At 47.3% G+C, this 24495-nt stretch overlaps 1 protein-coding gene across 1 annotated transcript in view; it reads right to left on the reverse strand.

Annotated features, from left to right (window-relative positions):
- Positions 1-377: 377 nt before the first annotated feature.
- kcnh8 (potassium voltage-gated channel, subfamily H (eag-related), member 8) overlaps positions 378-24495 on the reverse strand; it is a 58031-nt gene continuing 33913 nt past the window's right edge. Inside the window, exons 10-18 of the mRNA XM_056583490.1 lie at positions 23668-23917; positions 20480-20694; positions 19620-19658; positions 18696-18791; positions 18466-18629; positions 17855-17955; positions 16922-17001; positions 889-1049; positions 378-531 (exon numbers count right to left, since the gene is read on the reverse strand). Coding sequence (XP_056439465.1) covers positions 378-531; positions 889-1049; positions 16922-17001; positions 17855-17955; positions 18466-18629; positions 18696-18791; positions 19620-19658; positions 20480-20694; positions 23668-23917 — 1260 coding nt within the window. The remainder of the gene's footprint in view (positions 532-888; positions 1050-16921; positions 17002-17854; positions 17956-18465; positions 18630-18695; positions 18792-19619; positions 19659-20479; positions 20695-23667; positions 23918-24495) is intronic.

Raw genomic sequence — 24495 nt, forward strand, 5'->3', positions numbered from 1 at the left:
TACCTTCTTACCACGGTGAGCGGTGGGGGCTGGGACGGGGGGACAGGGTAGGGGGGAGTGTAAATAAACAGAGCAAAATCGAAATATTTTTAAAGAAGTAAGGTATCTCACACCAGAGAGGCTACGCTTATCAGGTCGGGGCGGGGGCAGGGGGGGTGCTCCGCCCTATCCCCTAGATCTACCCCCATGCATCTCAGATCCTGCTAATACACACTACTCCTCTGACCCCTCCCCCCCCCCCCCCCAGTACTTGTTTTCATGCGGTTAATCCCTTAGTGTCCGACATGCTCGCCCTCCTAGAGGATCAGTTCATCTTGAGTCCAGGAACGGCCAAAGAGCAATGGAGTCCGATAGAGTCCGACTCCGGTTGGATTCTGCTACAAGGGCCCGGTGTGGTGCTGGGGGGACCCCTCGGAGCCCGCCGCCGGCGGACCCCCAGCGTCCTTGGGGGGTGTCGGGCCGGCGCCCCCTCCTCCGGACCAGCCCGGGCTCCCCGAGGGCGTGCGTGGCGTGGCGGGGGGCTCGGCGGCGCTGTCCGTGGGGTCCAGGTGGGACGAGGAGCAGGAGGAAGACGAGGAAGACGAGGAGTGGGTCTGCTGCTGGGGGGGGCAGAGGGCGGCTACACCGAGGGGGGAGTAGAAAGAGGGGGGGGGGGGCAGCAGGGTTGTCCCCGGGGCAGGGCCGGGGGGGGCCGGGTGTCTTTGGGGGGTCCCGGTGAGTGCGGGGTCCAACAGCCACGCCCTGTCCCGCTGCTGGAACAGAGGTGGGGTGGCGGCGGGGGGGAGGGGGCCGCTGCGGGGGGAGGAGAGGGGCGTGTCCGTCCAGACGGGGGCAGCCTGGGAGAAGGAGGGGGAGGAGGAGGAGGAGGAGGGGGAGGAGGGGTGGAACTGCGTGGGGTGCAGCAGGCGGGCGGGACGTCCCGGGGAGCAGTGCATGGAGCAGAGGCTGGGCGGCTGAGGCGGGGGGGGTAAGATGAGGGTCTCCATGAGGTGGGCCATGCCCCGCATGACGCGGCCCAGCTCCGCCACCTCCCGGCCCAGGGAGCTCACCTGCAAACACACACACACACACACACACACACACACACACACACACAGTTTAATAATTGTATTTGGTTCGTAACAAGTGGGGAGGTACAAATGATCCAACATTAATGGAAGCATGGCTGGACTAAGCAGGTTTGATCAACCAGAGAATGCCTTATGCTAAACAACTATTTTCATCATGGATAGACGTTGCATCTTCTTCTCCAGGTTGCTAAACTGCCTATTGTGGCAGAGATGGAGCAGTACTTTGCACAAACACTCTCACACACACACACACACACACACACACACACGGACATATCAGCTCCGGCAACAGATGTGAAATTCTAAGTCCGATTTATTTTAATGTATTCTAAATTCCAATTGTATGATCAATGAATACAAGCCAGGGATATTGATTAAATGACGAGTGTCTGTGTGTGTGTGTGTGTGTGTGTGTGTGTGTGTGTGTGTGTGTGTACTCGCCTAACTATCCAACAGTGGACTTCGGCATCGTAACACCTTCACCAACAGGGGACCTCCGAGCCAAGAGGGGACATTTTTCAGGTCCCCTTTTGGTCATGCCTTAAATCAACCTAAAAACATGCCTAAAATATTTTGACGCATTTTCACAACTTTTGCCAAGAGGGGACCTGAAAGTGTGTGAGTGTTTAGTCCATACTCTATAGCGCCCCTGCTGGCCAGAGCTTGATTTTCAACGACCAATCCACACACGTCGCTTCAAACACTCCTCTATTGTGTGAACGACCTGCAGTCGTTCACACGTCTGTCAGAGTGTAGAGGGCTGTTAAACAGACTACTTAGTAAAGTCTCTTGAAACATGCAAACAAAAAAGGTTCAGCTTTAAAAGTTCAGCACTTTTTTTGTATGTAGTGACAGGGGTCCACTAATAATAATAATAATAATACATTTAATTTGGATGACACTGTTGGTTATTACAAAATGAAAAAAATCCCTTCTTAGATAGCATGGAGCGACATTCACACTCCTTCTTTTATGAAAAGAGGTAATAACTATATATACTGTAAGGGAAAGATAGTAATCTCAACTAATGTAATAATAATTTGTCAAACTTGATTTGTTAGTGTGTTTTTAGGAATAGAATTGTCTAACAAAAAACCTATCTATTCATTTGTATCAATAAAAATTATAAACAAATACAATATAATGGTCTAGGACAAGATCTCGGTGTAGCAAGAGGGCGAGCTTGATCTCATTGGACTCAGCTTAACGTGTAGATGCTAAATAACATGTAGTTTGTCAGAAATCTCCATCGGGAAGCAAATCTATAGCTGGTCATTATTGATAAAGGACTCCAAAATCGACAGCTAATTACTACCCCGAAACATATTCAAATATGATCATGTGTGGCACTGTTGCAATCGCCTCAAAACGTAGATGTCAAAGCACACCTTGTTTGCCCCGTTACGACACCGGGAAGATATTTTCATACTTCTAATGGATTGATTCATATTTTAAGGTTCTCGGAGTGAGACTTTAAGCGGCTGCAGCAGAAGTGTTGAGACGAAAGATGATAGACATTTATAGAATATTCCCATTCACATTATGATTCTTCGCACGACCTGCAGGTTGGAGAGACTGAAATAACCGCCAAAATGAGTAATAATGTAAAAGCAGCCAAGTCCCACAAATTGCTTGAACTATTAATTTCATTCCATTGTTTCGTTGATATGCATTTTTGAAAAGTTTCAAGCATATGGATTTAATGCAATATCCACAAACAGTTCAAAATGGTACCATGATATGCGGTCACAGGTACATAGTTATCACCTGACAAACATGTCACGGGTTGAAATCAAAGGCAGTACAAATAGACAAAAATGTAGCTGAAGTTTCAAATGTCTTGTTTATTGTATTAACCAGTTCATTTCTCTTTTGTGAAAGTCACCAAAAGTCCAAAAAAGTTAAACGCAAGGTCACAGGCTAACAGTTGAGCCGTGTTGGGAGCCAGCAGCCAAGAGCTTCCATGGAAACTTTCTACCCATGTTAAATAGATTTAGTTGGCAGTTCCTTTTCTGCCCACTCTTTTTTAAACTTGTGGAAGCACTTTGCAGTACTGGGAGACACCATTTCTAACGGCAATGGAGCTTGATTCTAAAAATATCAAAAGATGCCCAAAGCAAATACCTTTAACCCATAGTTGTGTTTTATCAAATTAAAAAATTTGAGTTTCATTGACCACAAATTGAGCAGAAATATTTTGCATACAAACCTTTAAATAGTTTAACCAAATTAAGAAAAATACATTCGTTAATTTTTTTTATTAGTGAAGCCACAAGTTTTGCACATTATCCAAACAGAATACCTGAAATGTTGATATTTTCAGCCCTTTCGGGTTAAAACAAGAGAAAAGGAGAACCTAACAAGAGTGAAAAGTTTGGGTTAGGTGACCTATAGTTCAAAGATGTCCCTGGTTAGGTAGACTAAATAAAAGTGTATTCCAATTGCTCCAGGACATTCGTGTAATTTACTTGTGAGCTCTCCCTCAAGCCTAGAGAGACATCAGTGTTGAACCACCAACTGAAAGGGGGTATTTGCCATTAGTATGAGTGACAACATTTCATGGCCATTAATTTAGTTCATTATATTTAGCCGATTTGAATAGACTTTTCTAGCAGGTGAGGCTGTCAAAGAACTAAATATGGAGCAACTACAAAAAGTAAATTTGCAGCATGACCAAATTATACAAAAAGTATAGGAACTGTTCTAGCAGATATGTTTTAGAAGTCTCTTTTGATAGGCAGGGAATAATTGTCTTTGTCACCCTGTAGTCATGCCATCAAATCTGTTGGGCAAAGTACCGCTACTAATTAATCCAGTAGACTCACCAGTCAAGTCCCCCTAGTTAGAAAATGGAAGAAACCCAGTTAGTCATGTTAATTATTCTGTTGTTACCAAGTTACTGGCTGCAGTCTTGGATTTTATAGTTCTATATGAATAGATTCAATTTACTAAACTATTAATCATGCTTCAGAAGAATTAACCTTTCTTGGATGGGAGATCTACCACAAGCCTCCATTGCCACAACCTCCAGATGGCTTACGACCTACGGCAACTCCTCGACTACTGCAAGCCAACAAATTGGCTCTTGCACACCAGACACGCATTTTGCTTTATTTTAGGTTTTCAAGCATCTTAAAATACCCAAATCATCGCTCCAATACACAAGTCAGCTAATGGCCTACAAGGAAATGCTGAAGCTAGTGTTAGTGATGACGATAGAAATGGACAAGCTTGCGTGTACAAATATGCAACTAGAATTGCAAGGTTCACAGCCCAGTTGCATAAGTGGTCGCAACCGTTGGATTGTAAGCAAGGGTAAAAAAATAAAATAAAATTCCCACAAACTAGTCAACATGGTCAATTGAAAGCCTGTACAAAACGACCCTGGAATAGTCAAATGCAGCTTTACAGCGGATGAATTAAGCCACATTGCATAAACATCCAATGGTAAACAGTATACAAATGCAATCAAGGTTGCACTCACACTAGGCCATCTGGCCGTCGCAACTGTGGCCTGGCCACGGTAGGCTCTTGTACATACGCCCTCACGTCGCTAGCATCCAAACAATTCTACCAAACCTTAACCAACTAGTGAAAAATGGAACAAAACTTTAGCACACACCCAGTGACTAATCACCTTGTCCAGGGGTGTTCCAACGTGGTTTACCAGAGGGCCTTGTGGACTTAAAGTAAGCCACACATTTGACAGACAGCACCGAATTACGTTAAACTAAGCTAATCTACAGGTTACCAGTGCTAGTGCAATTACATGAGCATTTTGCACAATATTTGTACTCCAATGCTACGTAAAGCAGGCTTCTTCAGAAACCCGTAGCCTGCTACATTGAAGGGCAACTAACAAATCCTGACCAAGACCGAAAGATGGCTCTGGAAGCCACTACGGCCCACGCAGCAGATTACTGCGTGGACCGTGGTGGCTTCCAGATCAACCCTTCGGTGGACCACTCATACACATGTATTCCGAGGATGTTTTGAAGACACTGGAGTCCCATGGCACTAGATTCCTTTGAAGACTAAGTTGGTATGGGGGGGCCCAAAGGGGGCCCCCCCATAGATCTTGTCAGTCATCTAACACCTGTTAAGAAAAACACACACACATCACAAGATACAAATCAGCAAAGCTAGGTTAACAAACAGCGGTGACATGCATGTCAAGGTGCAAAGAGCAGGGATACTGATGGCTTGTGTCTGAGGAGACAGCCCAAAAACGTCAACATTTAATAAAGGAAAATAACTTTTACTCACTGCGGTGGTCTGTTTCGAAGTGCCATGTTGGTAGCAATATTTGTCTGGGCTATTCAGTCAAATGCCCACAAAAACAAACACGCAACAACGCATACATTCAGTTTGTATAAAGTGACAATAGTGATCTGCAATCTAGATCAAAAACTTTCAACCCTCACTAAACTCAACCTCGATTGACACAGGCCGATGCGAAAAGTAAACCAAACCCATTGTGTTCACCTTTAATAAAGCGGTGCGTGACAGGTGATCTCAATTAAGAGCTAATCAGAAAGAACACACTGATCGGCCATGAGTGAGACTATCAAAACGAGGACGAGGATTTAACGGAATTGTTACCATTCAAATTCAAATTTCTTTATTATTGGATAGGGTATGATATCAATGATTTGGGCTTTGAGTAGGCCTATATTTCTTAAATATATTTCTTACATTTTTTCACCCATTCGCCTTTTGAATATGAAATCTATAATCTCCGCCTCTATAATTTGCCCAACACATATTTTATTGTTCAATTAAAATCCCATCCTTATTTTGCCTTCATATTGAATCTTTACTGTCTTTCATTGTACAACACAATCATCTAATAATTATTCATAACGCTCTTCCATCTCCTTGGCTGCATTTAGACGAGGCTCGGGTCAGAGCAAAGATCGGGATCCACATGATAAGGGATAAAGTTATTTATTAGAATAAAGTAAGTATCATGAAATCTGTAAAGGGATTAGTGTAGCGTAAGGAAGATTAGAAAATGTGCGATTATATGGTTTGGACAGAAAACCAGTACCAAAATCACAACCGACCGAGCCAGAACGGAGGAAACTTAACCCAGACAGACAAAACAAATACTGGGAACAACAAACCATCTTTACCATGTTGGAAATACCCAAACAAAATGCAACAAACCAAACCTGATCAGCAATCCAACATATATGACCAACCAACTGAACTACTGACCAAACACACAATTCTTTCGATTAGCCTATGTATATGGGCAGTGGACAGTGTGCTGTGGGGATGTTGAATAGTGTTAACATAAAACAAAACATGAAACCAATCCAAAAGGTCCAAACCCTTAAGGAACCACCCTAAACAGAACCCAAGCCCACCTGCCTCTGTGGAAAGAGAGAGAGACTGGCTAAAGCCTACGTGGCAGACCTGCACAGGTGCACCTCATCAGCTGACAAGCCTCTCAGCCCCGCCCACTGGCTACCTGTAGCAGGTAGGCAAAAACTGAGGACCCAGCAGACGAAGGAGAGAGAGAGCAGTCACAGCTGTCACATCTGTTGCCTGAAGATTCTTTGTTTGTCTGTTACGACCGGCCTAGGGGTACCGGACATAACAAATGGTGCTCCCCTCTTTTCCCCACTCCCAAGGACGACCAGGCACACCGGGCTGCAGTCTAGCATAGGTTTATTCAATTGATGGAGCCTTGGGGTGAGCATAGCCAAAACAACAAACAAAAACAATCTAACTTCCCTAACCGACAAACCAAAGAAAACAAAGTTTACAGGATTCTCACTGACTCCCTACGTGATAAACAGGAGAAAACAAAGATAAACCAAACAAGCTACTCACCCCTATGATTACCTGGACTGCTAAAGTTTTAACATATCACAATACAATACAATATAAAGCCACATGATAAAGCCTGGTGCAGTTGGGAGCAGGGTCAAGAGTAGGAGAATGATTGCCTCCAGCGGCGGCCATTTATAGTAGCTCCTCCAGCCCCTGCACCAATCGACAGCCAGCACCTGGAGAAACACCAATGGTGGTAGCACCACCCTCCGGCCGGGAGGAGCAGCACCTGGAGAGGGAGAGAGCCTAAGGGTGGTAACACCACCCTCAGGCCGGGAGGAACCACAGCACAGACGAAATACATACAACACTGAAAAATACCACATACGACCCTGGGTCGTAACAGTCTCCAACAAAACCATCCAAACAGATGAATCATTGGCTCATCCCAGAAGTGTCAAATTACTTACTTTTTTTTTTTTTGATATCATACCCTATCCAATAATAAAGAAATTTGAATTTGAATGGTAACAATTCCGTTAAATCCTCGTCCTTGTTTTGATAGTCTCACTCATGGCCGATCAGTGTGTTCTTTCTGATTAGCTCTTAATTGAGATCACCTGTCACGCACCCCTTTATTAAAGGAACACAATGGGTTTGGTTTACTTTTCGCATCGGCCTGTGTCAATCGAGGTTGAGTTTAGTGAGGGTTGAAAGTTTTCGATCTAGATTGCAGATCACTATTGTCACTTTATACAAACTGAAAGTATGCGTTGTTGCGTGTTTGTTTTTGTGGGCATTTGACTGAACAGCCCAGACAAATATTGCTACCAACATGGCACTTCGAAACAGACCACCGCAGTGAGTAAAAGTTATTTTCCTTTATTAAATGTTGATGTTTTTGGGCTGTCTCCTCAGACACAAGCCATCAGTATCCCTGCTCTTTGCACCTTGACATGCATGTCACCGCTGTTTGTTAACCTAGCTCTGCTGATTTGTATCTTGTGATGTGTGTGTGTGTTTTTCTTAACAGGTGTTAGATGACTGACAAGATCTATGGGGGGGCCCCCTTTGGGCCCCCCCATACCAACTTAGTCTTCAAAGGAATCTAGTGCCATGGGACTCCAGTGTCTTCAAAACATCCTCGGAATACATGTGTATGAATGGTCCACCGAAGGGTTGATCTGGAAGCCACCACGGTCCACGCAGTAATCTGCTGCGTGGGCCGTAGTGGCTTCCAGAGCAATCTTTCGGTCTTGGTCAGGATTTGTTACAGTTGGCCTACAATGTAGCAGGCTACGGGTTTCTGAAGAAGCCTGCTTTACGTAGCATTGGAGTACAAATATTGTGCAAAATGCTCATGTAATTGCACTAGCACTGGTAACCTGTAGATTAGCTTAGTTTAACGTCATTCGGTGCTGTCTGTCAAATGTGTGGCTTACTTTAAGTCCACAAGGCCCTCTGGTAAACCACGTTGGAACACCCCTGGACAAGGTGATTAGTCACTGGGTGTGTGCTAAAGTTTTGTTCAATTTTTCTAGTTGGTTAAGGTTTGGTAGAATTGTTTGGATGCTAGCGACGTGATGGCGTATGTACAAGAGCCTACCGTGGCCAGGCCACAGTTGCGACGGCCAGATGGCCTAGTGTGAGTGCAACCTTGATTGCATTTGTATACTGTTTACCATTGGATGTTTATGCAATTTGGCTTAATTCATCCGCTGTAAAGCTGCATTTGACTATTCCAGGGTCGTTTTGTACAGGCTTTCAATTGACCATGTTGACTAGTTTGTGGGAAGTTTTTTTTTTTCTTTTTTACCCTTGCTTACAATCCAACGGTTGCAACCACTTATGCAACTGGGCTGTGAACCTGGCAATTCTAGTTGCATATTTGTACACGCAAGCTTGTCCATTTCTATCGCCATCACTTACACTAGCTTCAGCATTTCCTTGTAGGCCATTAGCTGACTTGTGTATTGGAGCGATGATTTGGATATTTTAAGATGCTTGAAAACCTAAAATAAAGCAAAATGCGTGTCTGGTGTGCAAGAGCCATTTTGTTGGCTTGCAGTAGTCGAGGAGTTGCCGTAGGTCGTAAGCCACCTGGAGGTTGTGGCAATGGAGGCTTGTGGTAGATCTGCCATCCAAGAAAGGTGAATTCTTCTGAAGCATGATTAATAGTTTAGTAAATTGAATCAATTCATATAGAACTATAAAATCCAAGACTGCAGCCAGTAATTTGGATCGCAATATGTGGATAGTATTAGTCTTCATTTGTAACAACAGAATAATTAACATGACTAACTGGGTTCCTTCCATTTTCTAACTAGGTGGACTTGACTGGTGAGTCTACTGGATTAATCAGTCGCGGTACTTTGCCCAACAGATTTGATGGCATGACTACAGGGTGACAAAGACAATTATTCCCTGCCTATCAAAAGAGACTTCTAAAACATATCTGCTAGAACAGTTCCTATACTTTTTGTATAATTTGGTCATGCTGCAAATTTACTTTTTGTAGTTGCTCCATATTTAGTTCTTTGACAGCCTCACCTGCTAGAAAAGTCTATTCAAATCGGCTAAATATAATGAACTAAATTAATAGCCATGAAATGTTGTCACTCATACTAATGGCAAATACCCCCTTTCAGTTGGTGGTTCAACACTGATGTCTCTCTAGGCTTGAGGGAGAGCTCACAAGTAAATTACACGAATGTCCTGGAGCAATTGGGAATACACTTTTATTTAGTCTACCTGACCAGGGACATCTTTGAACTATAGGTCACCTAACCCAAACTTTTCACTCTTGTTAGGTTGTCCTTTTCTCTTGTTTTAACCCGAAAGGGCTGAAAATATCAACATTTCAGGTATTCTGTTTGGATAATGTGCAAAACTTGTGGCTTCACTAATAAAAAAAATTAACAAATGTATTATTGTATATATATATATTTTTTTTTAGGGGTGTATACTCGACATAAATAGGAAGTAAACTCAGGAGAAGTAATGACATCTCACAAATATTTATTTAATAAATTGTTTCAATTTATAAAAATCCAAAATCCAATGGCAAAACCCGTTTGCTTTTTGTCGAGGGAATCCAGGGCGACGCTCACTTCCGGGTTGGCCAACATACGTCATCCCTCCACCACTCTACTGTACAAACGCATGTTCAAGTTGAATGAGAATAATGATAATAATTCTGCCATAGTATTTATTTAAGGGGGGGGGGGGATACAAGTCTTTTGGCCATTCGTAGTGTTGATCAGCAGAGAAATAATTTGTCCGCAAAGACGGTGACATCGCTTAGCAACGGAAGACGCTGGGGTAGACAAGTCACCGGACTACTACCCATGCAAGTGAATGGAGCGTTCCACGGCATTGAGAAGACCCGTGTAATAAAGGCCTATAATATTTCTGTTTATGGCATAGATTTCTCCTCAGATTAGGCCAATAAACCAATGGTAAAATAAAAACACTAAAATACGTAACAGATCAAAGGCCCGGCCCGACTATAGTGGTGGGAAATATCGGCCCGACCTGGCCCGCGTCGGGCTCGGGCTCGGGCAGAGAATCTAAACACTGACTGGAACTATTTAGCAGGTGTCTGTATGGCTATATCAGGAGTTAATGCACGCACTGCAGCCAATCAGAATCAGAGTATTCCCCCAGACCGTGGTCTACTCTAAACAATATTATTCACGAGTTATAAACAACCCCTACACATCAATATTAATGATAACCCTGTGGAAATTGCCATAAGTGAGAGACACAATTTCGCACGTTGAGCACACAGTTGTGACTCGTTTATTTAGTAAGAGAAACAGGAAATCAAAACGTGCTGAAGGTAAACGAATCCCGCATGGGCTCTGACGTCATGAGATGCTCGTAATCCTTAGAAGGGACAGCAATCCCTGAACCACCAAGACAGTAAACGACATGCCTAACACATTTGAAAGAACAACACATAACAAAATACTGTAGGTGAATTATGTTACACTCACTACAACCCATTAAATACGGTATGATTTCTAGATGTCATGGCAACGTCCGCTCGCGAGTCGCGACACTGGACTTGCGATCGAGGCATCGACGCGGACGTTCATTCACATAGCCAAAAACAAGAGAATAGATGGCTAGATAAAATAAACATCAAGACATACAATTCTAAAAAGAACAGATGAAGCAGCTACCCTTTTTTCCTTCGCGGTTTGCCTGAGCAACGCACCTGCATTTAATGTATCCGTGAATTGTCACAATTTCTCAGAATCAAAGGTGAAAGTAGAAACGGGTGGCCTAAAGCTGTCATATTGTTCACAGACAAGTTTAAGTAGAAACGGGTGGCCAAAAGCTGTCATATTGTTAGTTATCACAGACAATTTTTAACAATAAATGTTCTGTACGGAGCTCCTTAAGGGACATTAGGGAGAATGCTCCCGGACAGAACCTTAGTTTGGAAGTCGTGCTTAGTGACACGACAAATACTCCCAATTGAAATACATGGGTTTGAAATTTGTGCTTTTTGACACAAAATTTTTGAAAATACGTGTCCCTGATCACGTTTCAATAGATTAAATAACGTGACAGACACATACCTACTGATCACGTTTCAATAGATTAAATAACGTGACAGTGTCACGTATTTTCGTGAGACCGGGTTGAAATATCGCTTAAGTATTCAAGTCCCCTCTTGGCAACTTCTTTAAAAGAAATCAAAAAAACACATTTGAAGTTATATTATGACAAAATAACTTAAAACTAAACTCTGTATCATGTTTTTGTATTTTTTAAATGACCAGAAATAGAGGTCCACACTTGGTCGATGAAAACCGGACACACACACACATTGGTCGATGTGTGTGTGTGTGTGTGTGTGTGTGTGTGTGTGTGTGTGTGTAAGAAATTCCTCCTGTGAGGGGCTAAAGCCACAGGACGTTACCGCGACGACAGCACTTCCCACGTCAGCGTGTTTGCCGCCCTAATTGGTGATTAGCGTGCGGAGTGGCGGAGACTGGGGGGGTAGAAGAGCGTGCATGCATGGGTCTGTGTGTGCATGTGTGTGCATTCGTGTGTGTGTGTGTGTGTGTTTGTGCGTATGTGTGCGTGTGTGTTTGCGTGTGTTTGCGTGCGTGCGTGCGTGTGTGTGCGTGTGTGTGTGTGTGCATGGGGTCAGGGGGGTGCTGGTGATTAGCTAGGCTCTCTGAGCAGCGTGTCCACCCCCCCCCAGTGGACCCCCCCCCCCCCCCCCCACTCCCCGCCAGTGAGCCATCTGCCACCCTCACCGGGCACGTCCGCACAGCATGCGGCCCTTCACCATGCCATCAGTGGCCCCCGGACAGGGGCCCGCCGTCCAGACACACTGGTGAGCACCGCAGGAAGTGGCAATTGTTTAAACGAAACTCAAAATGCTAAAATAATGTGAGTGTATTGTTGCTCGCGTCTGACTTCGTGTCTGAGTTATAAGAAGAGCGTGTCCCTCTTTGTCTGACTCTCTCTCACTTTATCTCTCTCTCTGTCTCTCTATCTCTCTATCTCTATCTCTGTCGCTATCTCTCTCTCTCTTTCTCTCCCTCTCTCTCTCTCTCTCTCTTTCTCTCTTGCTGTGCCACTCTTTCTCTCTGTGTCAGTCTCTCTCTCTCTCTCTCTCTCTCTCTCTCTCTCTCTCTCTCTCTCTCTCTCTCTCTTTCTCTCCCTCTCTCTCTCTCTCTTTCTCTCTCTCTCTTGCTGTGCCACTCTTTCTCTCTGTGTCAGTCTCTCTCTCTCTCTCTCTCGTTCCAGCTCTCTCTTTCCCTTTCTCATTCTCTGTCACCTGCAATCAACTGAATATATATTTGTGTACGTATTTGCGTTGTGAATCATCTGATTGTATTGCTTATCATGAATGTGAGGGACCGGCGTGGTCGCCCCACGTATCTGGGATACGGCCAACTGGGAATTTCGAGTGTGGGCAAAAATTGGGGCGATGGACTGAGGTCTAAGAAAAAGTGAAGTTTTAATGTCTCCAAAACATTCACAAAAAATAGAGCAACGTTTCAAATGAAAAGGAAATTACTGCATCCGTCAGCAAACATAAACTAAGAAAATATAACATAGCATAGCCTAACCTAACCATACGTCTCACGTACTGGCCTCACGTCAAGCCAGCACCACCTTCAGCCCCAAACACCAAATGAGAAAGCCCTTAAATAGGGAAATGGCAATTGGACCAATCACGGCCGTATGGGCCAGACCATTAGTTGGGGGAACATTATTTACCTAAAGCTACCAATCCAACATAACTGAACAGAAAGTACATTGTGTGAATACTAAATAAACATGACACTAAATAAACAATCACCAAATACATATATACCCACACCCTGTGCACAACCTAAAGATATTTACAAAACAGCTGTTTCTATCAACACCCCCCTGGGCTATTCCCTGATACTCTGATCCTAAGCTCCCTTAGCATACTGCCCCCTACCGGGACGGAAGACCAATCTTACACCAGCCCAATATAATATATACACACACAATATAATAATAATAATAATAATAATAATCTCTCTAATGTGAGACAGTGAGAAGGGGGAGGATTTCACCTTCTCACAATGAATAATATCCATCTGCTTTTGTCTGACACTTTCGATGCATAGTGTGGAAGACTATTTACGCCATGAGTTGTTTGTTGTTTTCTTTCTTAGGCTGCATAACTGTTGTTCTTTATTGTCGTATATGTTGTTGTCGGGCTAATTTGGTCATTAATCTTGGACAAGGGTTCAGCAGGTTGTGTTATTCTAAGCGTTTGCTTTTCTTTGGTGCGGCGATGCAAGGCGCCAGTCTCCCGTGGGGGTTCATGGCGCTTCGATCCAACACACACAGACCTGACACACCGTTTGTCGTTCCAAAAAACCAAAAGGAAACCTAGACAAAAGCACCACCGCCGCCACCACCACCACCCTGCCTCCACCACCACCCTGCCACCACCACCACCCTGCCTCCACCACCACCCTGCCTCCACCCTCACATTGTCCGCCCGCCTCTCTCATCCTCGGAGGGGCTGATGAGGAAAGTCTGGACGCAAACTCTGGGATAAAAATAGATGATTGGGGGGGCAGGCGGGACGGTCCAATTTGACACGCAGTCAACCCCATTTGCAGGACTCCCACCGCCCCGCAGACCGCCTGGCCTGGGGGATACCGGAGCAGACCGGATGGCAGACGCATGGCCGTGCTGGGCGTCTGTCAGTACAGATTCACTGCCTCGTTTTACGGCTGCAGGGTTAGCGCTAACGCTGTGTTTGCGACCAAAGGAAAACACCGTCTCGACGTGAAAACAGGGGCGGTGTGTTAGCAAACACATAGGATGGGGGCAGTTGATCTCACCTCCATCGGCTCATTTGGACGCAATATCGCGTTTGACTCATGGAAGAGAAAGCCCCGTTGCTCCGAATAATCCCACTTGAGATGATCTCGCACAAATGACGTGTTGACACGATTGAACTCTTTTAATTTGGATTAGCCTGTATCAGCACAAGTTTAGGGGCAGGGGTCAGTCACACGTGCCAAGTGGTCAGTTGGGGGGGGGATGGGGGGGGGGGCTACTGCTGTGCTAATATGCTAACACCAACGTCGCCCCCGCCCGTCCCCCCGCCCGTCCCCCCCTGACCCTACAGCACAGAGGTGCAACCAATTTGAGGGGCTGCCAGTCCAGCGGGCAGAGTTCACAGAGCACGGCTGCGCTGATACTCTGCTCACTCAGGTGGTCATTACCAGAGTGCCAGCGCAGCCGTAACACCGACGAGGAACACAACAACAACAGGGGGTTCCGGTGCCGCTGGTGTGGGGCTTTGTTTTTATTCCGTGATGCTGTAACAGTGAAAGACCTTCAGGAAAAATGTCTCCTCGTTCAATCAGTCTGTGAAATGGCCCCTTGTGGGGTTGAGAAGAAGAAGCCATTACCGGCAAATATATACCTGTCCCCCAAAAAACAAGTTAAGGACCGTGGAGCAATTCTGGGGCCCGAGAAGCCATCATGTGTGGAAAGGTCTGTTTTGTAACATCGGGACGGGGGTGTGTTTGTGTGTGTGTGTGTGTGTGTGTGTGTGTGTGTGTGTGTGTGTGTGTGTGTGTGTGTGTGTGTGTGTGTGTGTGTGTGTGTGTGTGTGTGTGTGTGTGTGTGTGCCTGTGCAGTAGAAACTGATTGGATGCTGGCAAACTAACTCACAATAGGAAATAGCGATTTGTTGTACTTTTAAACAAAAGAGTTGTAGTGACTAAGCCCTAAACTTAGTACTACTGGTTGTTGATTCCGTTTATAGTTTCCGACGTGCGCCCAGCACGCTCCAAGTACCGCAAAAACGAAGACAGTTCAGTTTATTTTGCTGGTTTATTTTCCTTCCAATAATACACAGCCGCAGTAATTCTAACTCAAAATATATGTAACAAAACAATAAACCCGAATTCCTCACTAAACTAAGATGCATTAACACACGGGGACACGGGCACACGGGCACACGGGCACAGTCGAAAAACTGTTTGCTTCCCCATCAACAACAACCTGTGATCAGGTTGAATCAGGTTAAATGCCTCACTCTGCTGACCCGAGGTCAACTGAACCACACAGCCCCCTAGTGGCACGGGGGTAAAATTACACGACAATAAAGCACATTTAATATGGCTCCTACAAGAGTAATGTTATGTATGTCACACTCTAGTTAACAACAGGAGTTACCTTAAATGTTTATAACCAAGTCTTGTATTCATGGTTGCGTTGGCAGACCTGCCAGGATACATTGTTTTGTCTGATTATTTATCTATTTATAACCGTGCTTATTTGTTGAAGAATCAATTTACCCCTCCCGACATTTTCCTAAACCTATACTTAATCTGCTGTTTTAGAATCGACGACTGTGAACTTTCTCTGACATTTGTTTCTCTTGTATTTCCCTTTACTTTGTCATACAGTAGTCAGTCTATTCCAGATTGGATTTTTCATTTTCAGCATCCTGAGTGCTTGTCATGGTCCACTCTGTGTCAGCATGTGGTTTAGACTGTGAGTGTGTGCACGTGTGTTTCACCAAGGTGAGGACAGAGAGGCCAGGCCGACATAAGCCTCCTTCCACTTGTATCCGGTGGTGACCGGTTTCGACAGTTCAAAGGCCGGATTCTCAACCTGCACAACCATACTGAGAGAGGCTGTCAGACAGAGAGACAGAGGGGGAGTGTGAGAGGTGCAGATATGGTGTGTGTGTGTGGGTGGGGGTGGGGGTGTGTGTGTGTGTGTGTGTGTGTGTGTGTGTGTGTGTGTGTGTGTGTGTGTGTGTGTGTGTGTGTGTGTGTGTGTGTGTGTGTGTGTGTGTGTGTGTGTGTGTGTGTGTGTGTTTTATCCCACTGTGGCTCCCCTATTTTTTCCTCCATATGAACTGCTTCTCCACAATCACCTCACTCTCTCTCTCTCTCTCTCTCTCTCTCTCTCTCTCTCTCTCTCTCTCTCTCTCTCTCTCTCTCTCCATGTCTCTCTCTCTCTTACTCTTCGTTCCTCTTCCTCTATCTGCTCAGCCCAGGTGACAGAGAGGGACTCCGCAGGGGGACAGACACACACCCACTCTCCTGCCAAAAGTCGAATGTCAATTTAGCCACCCGCCAATCAAAACCATAGGGTACCACATGACAAATGTTCTGTGTGTGTGTGTGCAGTATTTCGTCACACGCGAGACAAAATGATCAAGAGTCAAAAGCAATATAAGATGCTTTATCCTACTACCATGTAATCATGGCAGCAGCTTCCTTTAAGCCACCCACCAATTAATCATTGGGAATGTTGAATTTCTTCCAAACTGTCCCAATCCCTTTCCACCCCCTAACCATCTACTGCCGCCGCTGACACCGTATGGTGTACGTACCTGGCACACCCGCAGCTCACCTGAGTCACAGAACACCGGGTCGAGTCACGGTGGAGCCAAACTGGCACACACACACACACACACGCGCACACACACACACACACACACACACACACACACACACACACACACACACACACACACACACACACACACACACACACACACACACACACACCCAGGGTCCTACCTCCTGGTCGAGGTGTCGTAGCTGGCCTCTGGTCTCCTCTGCCTTGGCTGCGAGCTCTGCTGTGCTGACCTGCAGCATGTCTGGAACGACATCACTGCAACGTTAAGAGGCGACGTCAATGACAAACGGGCCGTTTCAGGGCTAAAGCGGCCGGCATACACGCGACCCATTCTAGGACGGCAGCGTGGCTTTATGCCTGCTGAACAGCGCTAGTGGGTGGAGCCAAACTAGGATGTCTATGAGGATAGGCTATGGAGGAAGACCGCCTTAAATAGGATGCCAGTCCATTATGGGGGAGGAGGGGGGAGGAGAGGAGGGGAGGGAGGAAGGGGGGTTTGGGGAGCCACAATTATTTCACACCCCATCGTCAATCTTCTCTCCCCCCGAATTAGCCTAACCTGCGTCTCTTGTGGATGAGGGAGGACATGTGTCTTGCACCTGACGCAAATTCACACGCAACAAAACCCCTGAGAAGAAGAACAGGCGACGGGCGACGCCCACGAGGACAGTTCGATTCCCGCCTTCTGGCACATCTATTCTGGGAGCCAGACTAATCTGCCAGCTCATGGTTTATTTGCTCCGGCATGTTGGTCTGGGCCCCCCCCCCCCCTCCCGTTCAGACATGTTTCCAGCAGGCCTGGGTCGGACCAATCACAACCGTCTATCTAAAATGGGCGGGGCTTGATTGGACTTTCCCAAACAACCAAGATGGCTGCCTCTGATGTGTGACGCATTGTGTGACAGTGGTGCTCTGATTAGTTGTAGTCTATCCATTTGCATCCAGAGGCATTTCGGTCTGTGCCTGTAGATAAAGCCCCATGGAAATCACAGTATACTGAGAGGTGCACGACTGACACACAAATGTGAATTGGAGGCTGGGCAGCACTCAGAGTGTATTAACGATTAGTGTTAATCAAACAGTAACGCTGAGACCTGTGGCGGAGGCCGGAGCCCCGGGGCAGGCCGGGGCGGGGGGGTAGGAGAAGACCGGGGAGCCCTCCTGACCCTCGATGGCCTCCGTACCGTCCACGACCCTGGACAGAGAGAGACCAAGAGAGGGTTAGTCATAATTAATGAGAATTGATTTAATTGATATAGCGCTTTTCTAGACACTTCACAGTGAAGGGGGGGACCTCACTCCCCACCAGCAGTAGTAGTAGGTAAGAGAGAGAGAGGAAAACAAAGGAAAAGAGAGAGGGTTTGTCAGTGAGAGAGAGAGAGAGAGAGAGAGAGAGAGAGAGAGAGAGGGAGAGGAAGAGAGAGAGAGAGAGAGAGAGAGAGAGAGAGAGAGGAAGAGAGAGAGAGAGAGAGAGAGAGAGGAAGAGAGAGAGAGAGAGAGAGAGAGAGGAAGAGAGAGAGAGAGAGAGAGAGAGAGAGAGAGAGGGAGAGAGCGAAAGAGAGAGAGAAAGAGAGAGAGAGTGACAAGACAACGACAGACAAACTGGGAGGAACCAAAGGGAGAACTGCTTTGTGAGCGCTGGGAACACGGATGGTCCCAGTGCGGACACCAGCGGCCCGGCCAGCAGCGCCCCGCTCTCACCCACCTGGGGCTGAGGTTCAACGGGTCCAGGGTGACCAGGGCCCCCCGCTGACTCCTCCTCCTCCTCCGGGGCCGCCCGGGGCCCTTGTCGCCGGGGCCCGGGCCCTTGTCACCGTCCCTCAGGTACACCACCTGGTCCCACTCCAGCGCGGGCGAGGGACTCCCCGCCTCTTCTTCGCCATTGTCGTCTTCGTCTTCCTCCTCTTCATGGTTGTTGTCCTGCTCCTCCTCCACCTCCTCCTCGCCCCCCCCCTCCTCCTCCAGGCCTTTCTTCTTCTCGATGATGGAGGGGTAGCCGTGGACCAGGCGACCGTTGCCCTTCACGCTCGCCTGGAGAAGCAAGTGGAGGAATCAAACGCGGGAATAAAGAGACTTTAAAGACACCCCGAGTGCCACAAAGGCGTCTAACACTTTGCCTCAATGGGGAATATTCGGAAAGTTCATCGGTTCTGAGCTCCAGGAGAGCATCAGAATAGAGGGCTAAAATGGACCTCATCTGTGTAAAAATGAAGTCATTCTGTCATCGTGCGCTTCTGGGGCCAATCGGCTTTGTGTTTACAACGCACAATGGATGCAAGATGAATGCACCCTAGGGGGAAAATTGAACTGAAAACCTTTGATGGGAAAAAAACGGCTTGACCTTAATAGAAGGCTGGCTTCTTTTCAGTGGCCCGGGATGCTCCGATGGCTTCCACGTAAAAATAGCGCGCGCAGCTTTTTGAGAGCGTGACAAGGTTGAATGAAAAGCCCCAGTCTCCGCAACCTCTTCAGCCTTATGTGGAATTCTAACAAACAAACACTTGTGCATCTGTGAACCGCTGGCCTTGACAAGTGACCTTTGACCTCCGCCAGGCCAGGGCTGAGGCTGAGCGGTTCTGTCGCTTTTGTCTCCCTGGCTTTTCTCTCCCCATCCCAACCCAAGAGTGTGTGTGAGTCTGGGGGGCATGGACCACTTGACACGCTCCAGTCATCATAGCTATCATAAAGGGTAAGGGTCTTGACGCATGTAGCGGTCTTCACATGAAGGCCATGTCGCTGACATTGTAAAGATCCCCTGATCCGGGAGAGATATGGCTAACTCTGACTGCCGAAATGTGTTTGGCCATGTGTGTTTATGTGTGCATGTGTGTTTGTGTTTGTGTGTACGCGTATGTTTACCTCGGTGTCTAAAGTTGTCATTGACATCCTGGACTTGACCTGAAGAGAGAGTGGATGAAGAGAGAATAAATTGCATATAATAACGTGAACGGACCACTTAAAGCCAAGAGGCTCTGCACGGTGGAGGGGTTGTGCTGCGTCTTCAGGGTAGTGAAGTAACAGGGTGCAACGTGACACAGGCTCGGCAGACGGAGTCGTGAGGCGAGGGCCGGCTCGCTGTTTAATGACGCTCCGGTGGACAGTGATTTATTGCAGCAGTGCTGTTGCCCCTGTTTCCACTGAGGAATCGCAGCATCTACATCCTTTTCCTCTTCATCACACAGTGTTAGGGGATGCGTCTGTGTGTGTGTGTGTGTGTGTGTGTGTGTGTGTGTGTGTGTGTGTGTGTGTGTCTGTGTGTGTGTGTGTGTGTGTGTGTGTGTGTGTGTGTGTGTGTGTGTCTGTCTGTGTGTGTGTGTGTGCGTGTGTGCGCGTGTGTGTCATGTCGGTGTAACAGAGACACACCTGACTGTAATTACACCAGCGGAGCTCCTTTCAGTGGCCTTGTCTATTTTCTGCACTTAATTGTTTCTTCCTCACCCACTCTTTGCTTCTCGCTTCATTTCCTCTTATCTCTATAACTTTAACTTTTCTCTCTCTCTCTCTCTCTCTCTCTCTCTCTCTCTCTCTCTCTCTCTCTCTCTCTCTCTGTCTCTCTCTCTCTCTCTCTCTCTGTCTCCATGCTTCCCTCCCTTCTTTAGTCCATTACCTCTCTACCTCAATTCTCTCCCTCTAGGACACCTAGAAGGACAGGTGTCCTAGAGAAGGACACCCCAGCGACGGTGGGAGCGAACGGGGGGTCTCGGCCGGGGCGGTCTTACGCAGGTCTCGTGGCCCTCCCTCAGGTTGTAGGTGAGGTCCTGCTGGATGTCCTGGACGAACTGGTGGGAGTACTCGGGGTAGAGGTCCAGCACCTCGTACAGCCCCTTCAGGTTGATGCACTGCATGTCGCAGTAGGTCAGCGCCTTCACGTCGGCGTTGGTCTTGATCACCCGCTCCATCACGGAGAGGGTCGCCCCGATCAGGTCCCCTTTACCTGGGGGACAGGGGGAGAGGGTAGGGGTCGGGGAGGGAGAGAGTCAGAGAGAGGGATTCTCATCCACCGTGAGTCAGACTTCATCCAGGGCTATGATACACTGGAGTCACGCTGTGTGTACGTTACCTCTTCCACCAATTCCCTTGTTTCTTCTTTTTTTCCCTGGAACCCTTCGCAATTATCGTTTTTTTCACGATGCATCACAGACAACAGCTGTAGAGCTCAAAATAAACAAGGCTGAACACCGTTTTCCTGGATGCTCTCATTCTCTTTTTCTGGTTTGTTTAGTGTTACTGCCTGCTTTTCACATGAGCTGACTCAAGAGGCGGACAGAAGCATTGCACCCGTACCCGTAGCAAGTACCTGTACCAGCGTTGCACTCCATTCAAGTTCATGAGTTATGCATTTCACCCGATTGCAGATGGAAACAAGTATCTTGTTTGGACAACACAGATTCTAACACGAAAAGTAATGACTATAAGTTAACTAAAATGTGATGACTTTTCGTTGACTGAAACTGGACCCAAATGTTTTGAGTTGTCGTCCACTAAAACAAGATTAAAACTATGAAGGACAAACATTACAAAAGTAGGACCAAAACTAAGCGTATTCGTCTGATGATTACGAATAAGACTAGATCTAAAATAGCTGTCAAAATTAACACCTGCGCTACACGCTGGGGAAATCACGTTTATTCACGACGGACCGGTAGTGAATAGCTACCTCCAGGGGTACATTTAAAATGGTGCTCAAAGAAATACCTGCTCTACCTGCAAGAACAACGCTCTCAGTGAGGAAGCTGGTGTAGTCGTGACTGCTCTCGCCCTCCCTCCCTCTCCCTCTCTTGCTCTCTCAATACCTCCCTCTACCGCTCTCTCTCCCACTCGCCCTCTCTCTCTGTCTCTCTCTCTCTCTCTCTGTCTCTCTCTCTCTCTCTCTTTCTTCCCCCCCTCACTCCTCTCTCTCCCTCCCTCCCTCTCTCTCTCTCTCTCTCTCTCTCTCTCCCTCTCCGTCTCTCTCTCTCTCTCTCTCTCTCTCTCTCTCTCCCCCTCCATTCTCTCCCTTCTCCAAGTATTGCTTGTCACTTATATTTTCTGTCCTACACTTCAATTCCTCAATATCTTCCTCTCTGACTCCCTCTCTCTCGCTCGCCCTCAAACTCTCTCTCCCCCTCCTTTTCTCCCTTTTCTCTTACTGCCAATTCCTCTTTAAATCAGTCTTCCCCCTCACTCTTTCCCACAATTCTCCTTGTTCTCTCCATCATGTGTAATCGATTTATCTGAAATACCTCCAACCACCTCTCTAGTCACAATTCTACCACCTGTTCTCTAACCTGTCTCCCTCTCTCTCTGTCCAGCAAGACTTTCACACTCTGCTCTCTTACTCTTTCCTGCTTCATTTTATCATCACTTTTTTTCCCTGGAATGGATTTTTGTTTTTTTCTTGACTCTGCTCTCTCAGGCGTAGCTTGTGCGTGTTTGTGTGTGTCTCTGTTTCTCTCTGTATGAGTGTGTGTGTGTGTGTGTGTGTGTGTGTGTGTGTGTGTGTGTGTGTGTGTGTGTGTGTGTGTGTGTGTGTGTGTGTGTGTGTGTGTGTGTGTGTGTGTGTGCATGTTTGGCAATTGGAGCATCATCCCTCTCTCTTGATCCATCCCGTTTACCATCCCTTATCCGACCCGTCGCCTTGCTGCCTTCCTGCTCCTCTAACTATTGTGTGTGTGTGTGTGTGTGTGTGTGTGTGTGTGTGTGTGTGTGTGTGTGTGTGTGTGTGTGTGTGTGTGTGTGTGTGTGTGTGTGTGTGTGTGTGTGTGTGTGTGTGTGAGAGAGTGTGTGTGTTTGGTGTGTGTGTGTGTGTGTGTGTGTGTGTGTGTGTGTGTGTGTGTGTGTGTGTGTGTGTGTGTGTGTGTGTGTGTGTGTGTGTGTGTGTGTGTGTGTGTGTGTGTGTTTGTCCCGACAGGGGGATTACTTGTGGTGCTTCAGGAGATGGCGAGCGAGAATGGGGGAGAGACAAAGGGATGTAGAGTGTGACTGGAAGAGAGAGAGACATAGGAAGATATTGACACTCATGTCAGCCTGACCTTCTGCACAGTCAGCAGAGAAGGACACATAGAGAAAGAGAGAGAGGGAGGGACAGATAGTGTAGGAGAGAGAGAGAGAGAGAAATAGTAGATAAAAAGACAGATGATGTTCTCTGACTGGCAAAACCTAAAAACACACAAGACACGTCCACACACACACATGCACACGCTCTCCACCACCACATTGATGAAATGGAAGTTGAGTAGTAAAATGAGACAGTTAGGTAAAATAACACACACACACACACACACATCCGAAAATGTGAAAAAAAACACTTAAAACGAGGCCAACACAAAATCCACTCATAATGAACACCCACTTTCATACTTGTATAACACACTTGAAAAACTGCTGTGAACGCACACACCCACACACACACACACACACACACACACACACACACACACACACACACACACACACACACACACACACACACACACACACACACACACACACACACACACACAGAAATACACACACACACACACACACACACAGCTTGTCACCTAACCTAACAAAAAATGGCTTATGAAATGCCAATTTGATGAACCAGATTGGGGTGGTTGCACAAGAGGATCGTGTCCACACAGGACTGAATAGTGGGTCAAACCAGGGATGGTCAACAACAAACTGAATGGGTGCACTGCGGGCCCCGGCCCCACTAAGTGGGACACACTCGTGTTGAAAACACCAGGTTCTGATAAACACATGCGTTGTGGGCAGGAGAGTGTGTGGAAGACGAACAAAGAGAGAGAGACAGGAAAGTGGGTCACAGCGTCTACACACTCAGCGCAATATCTTTCCACGGATAGTCGTCCCATGGAAAACACACACACTGCCGGTGAGGTGAAGCCCCCCCCCCCCCCCCCCCCAGCCAGCCCCATCACCTCACCCAGTATGGCCAGCACCATGCCGTCCTTCAGAACCTCCATGGAGCCCGAGCACACGAAGAAGATGGCCTGGAGCGCGTCGCCCTGCCGGAGGAGGTACTCCCCGGGGGCGCAGAAGGAGGTCTTGATGTGGCGGGACAGGGAGCGCAGGCAGCCGCGGCTGGCCCCCGAGAACAGGGTCAGCTCCAGGATCTCCTTGTTCAGGTGCATGGTGATGTCGGAGCGCAGCTCGTCAGGGAAGTCCTTCAGCAGCTGAGGGGGCAGGAGGAGGAGGAGAATGTCAAAAGGAGGGGGGGGGGGGGGAGGAGGAGGAGAAGAAAGAGGAGGAGGAGGTCAAAAGGGGGAAGGAGGTGGAGGAAGAGGAGGAGGAGGAGGAGGAGGAGGAAGAGGTCAAAAGGAGGGGGAAGGAGGTGGAGGAAGAGGAGGAGGAGGAGGAGGAAGAGGAGGAGGAAGAGGTCAAAAGGAGGGGGAAGGAGGTGGAGGAAGAGGAGGAGGAGGAGGAAGAGGAGGAGGTCAAAAGGAGGGGGGCAGTAGCGACAGGGTGGATCGTTGTGTGGGAGGGGAAGGGGAGGTTGAGAGGGAAAGGATACCAGCTGTGAACATTTGTTTTTGGTGATTCCAGAAATAAAAGTCCTGACCTTTTAATTCTGTGCTTTTTTCGCCGTTGAATGTTTTCACCCTGCGGCGAGGCGTGCACGGTCGGGCTGCGCTCAGCACTGGGGCCCCCAACGCTGCACTTCCACCACAATCTCACCCCGCCCATCTGCCAGCCAGCCGGGCCAGCCCGCCAGCCTGCCCTTTTACCTGTTTGTCCTTCTGTCTGTGTGTCA

Source organism: Gadus chalcogrammus, chromosome 22 (assembly GCF_026213295.1).
Source record: "Gadus chalcogrammus isolate NIFS_2021 chromosome 22, NIFS_Gcha_1.0, whole genome shotgun sequence".
Classification (NCBI taxonomy): domain Eukaryota; kingdom Metazoa; phylum Chordata; class Actinopteri; order Gadiformes; family Gadidae; genus Gadus; species Gadus chalcogrammus.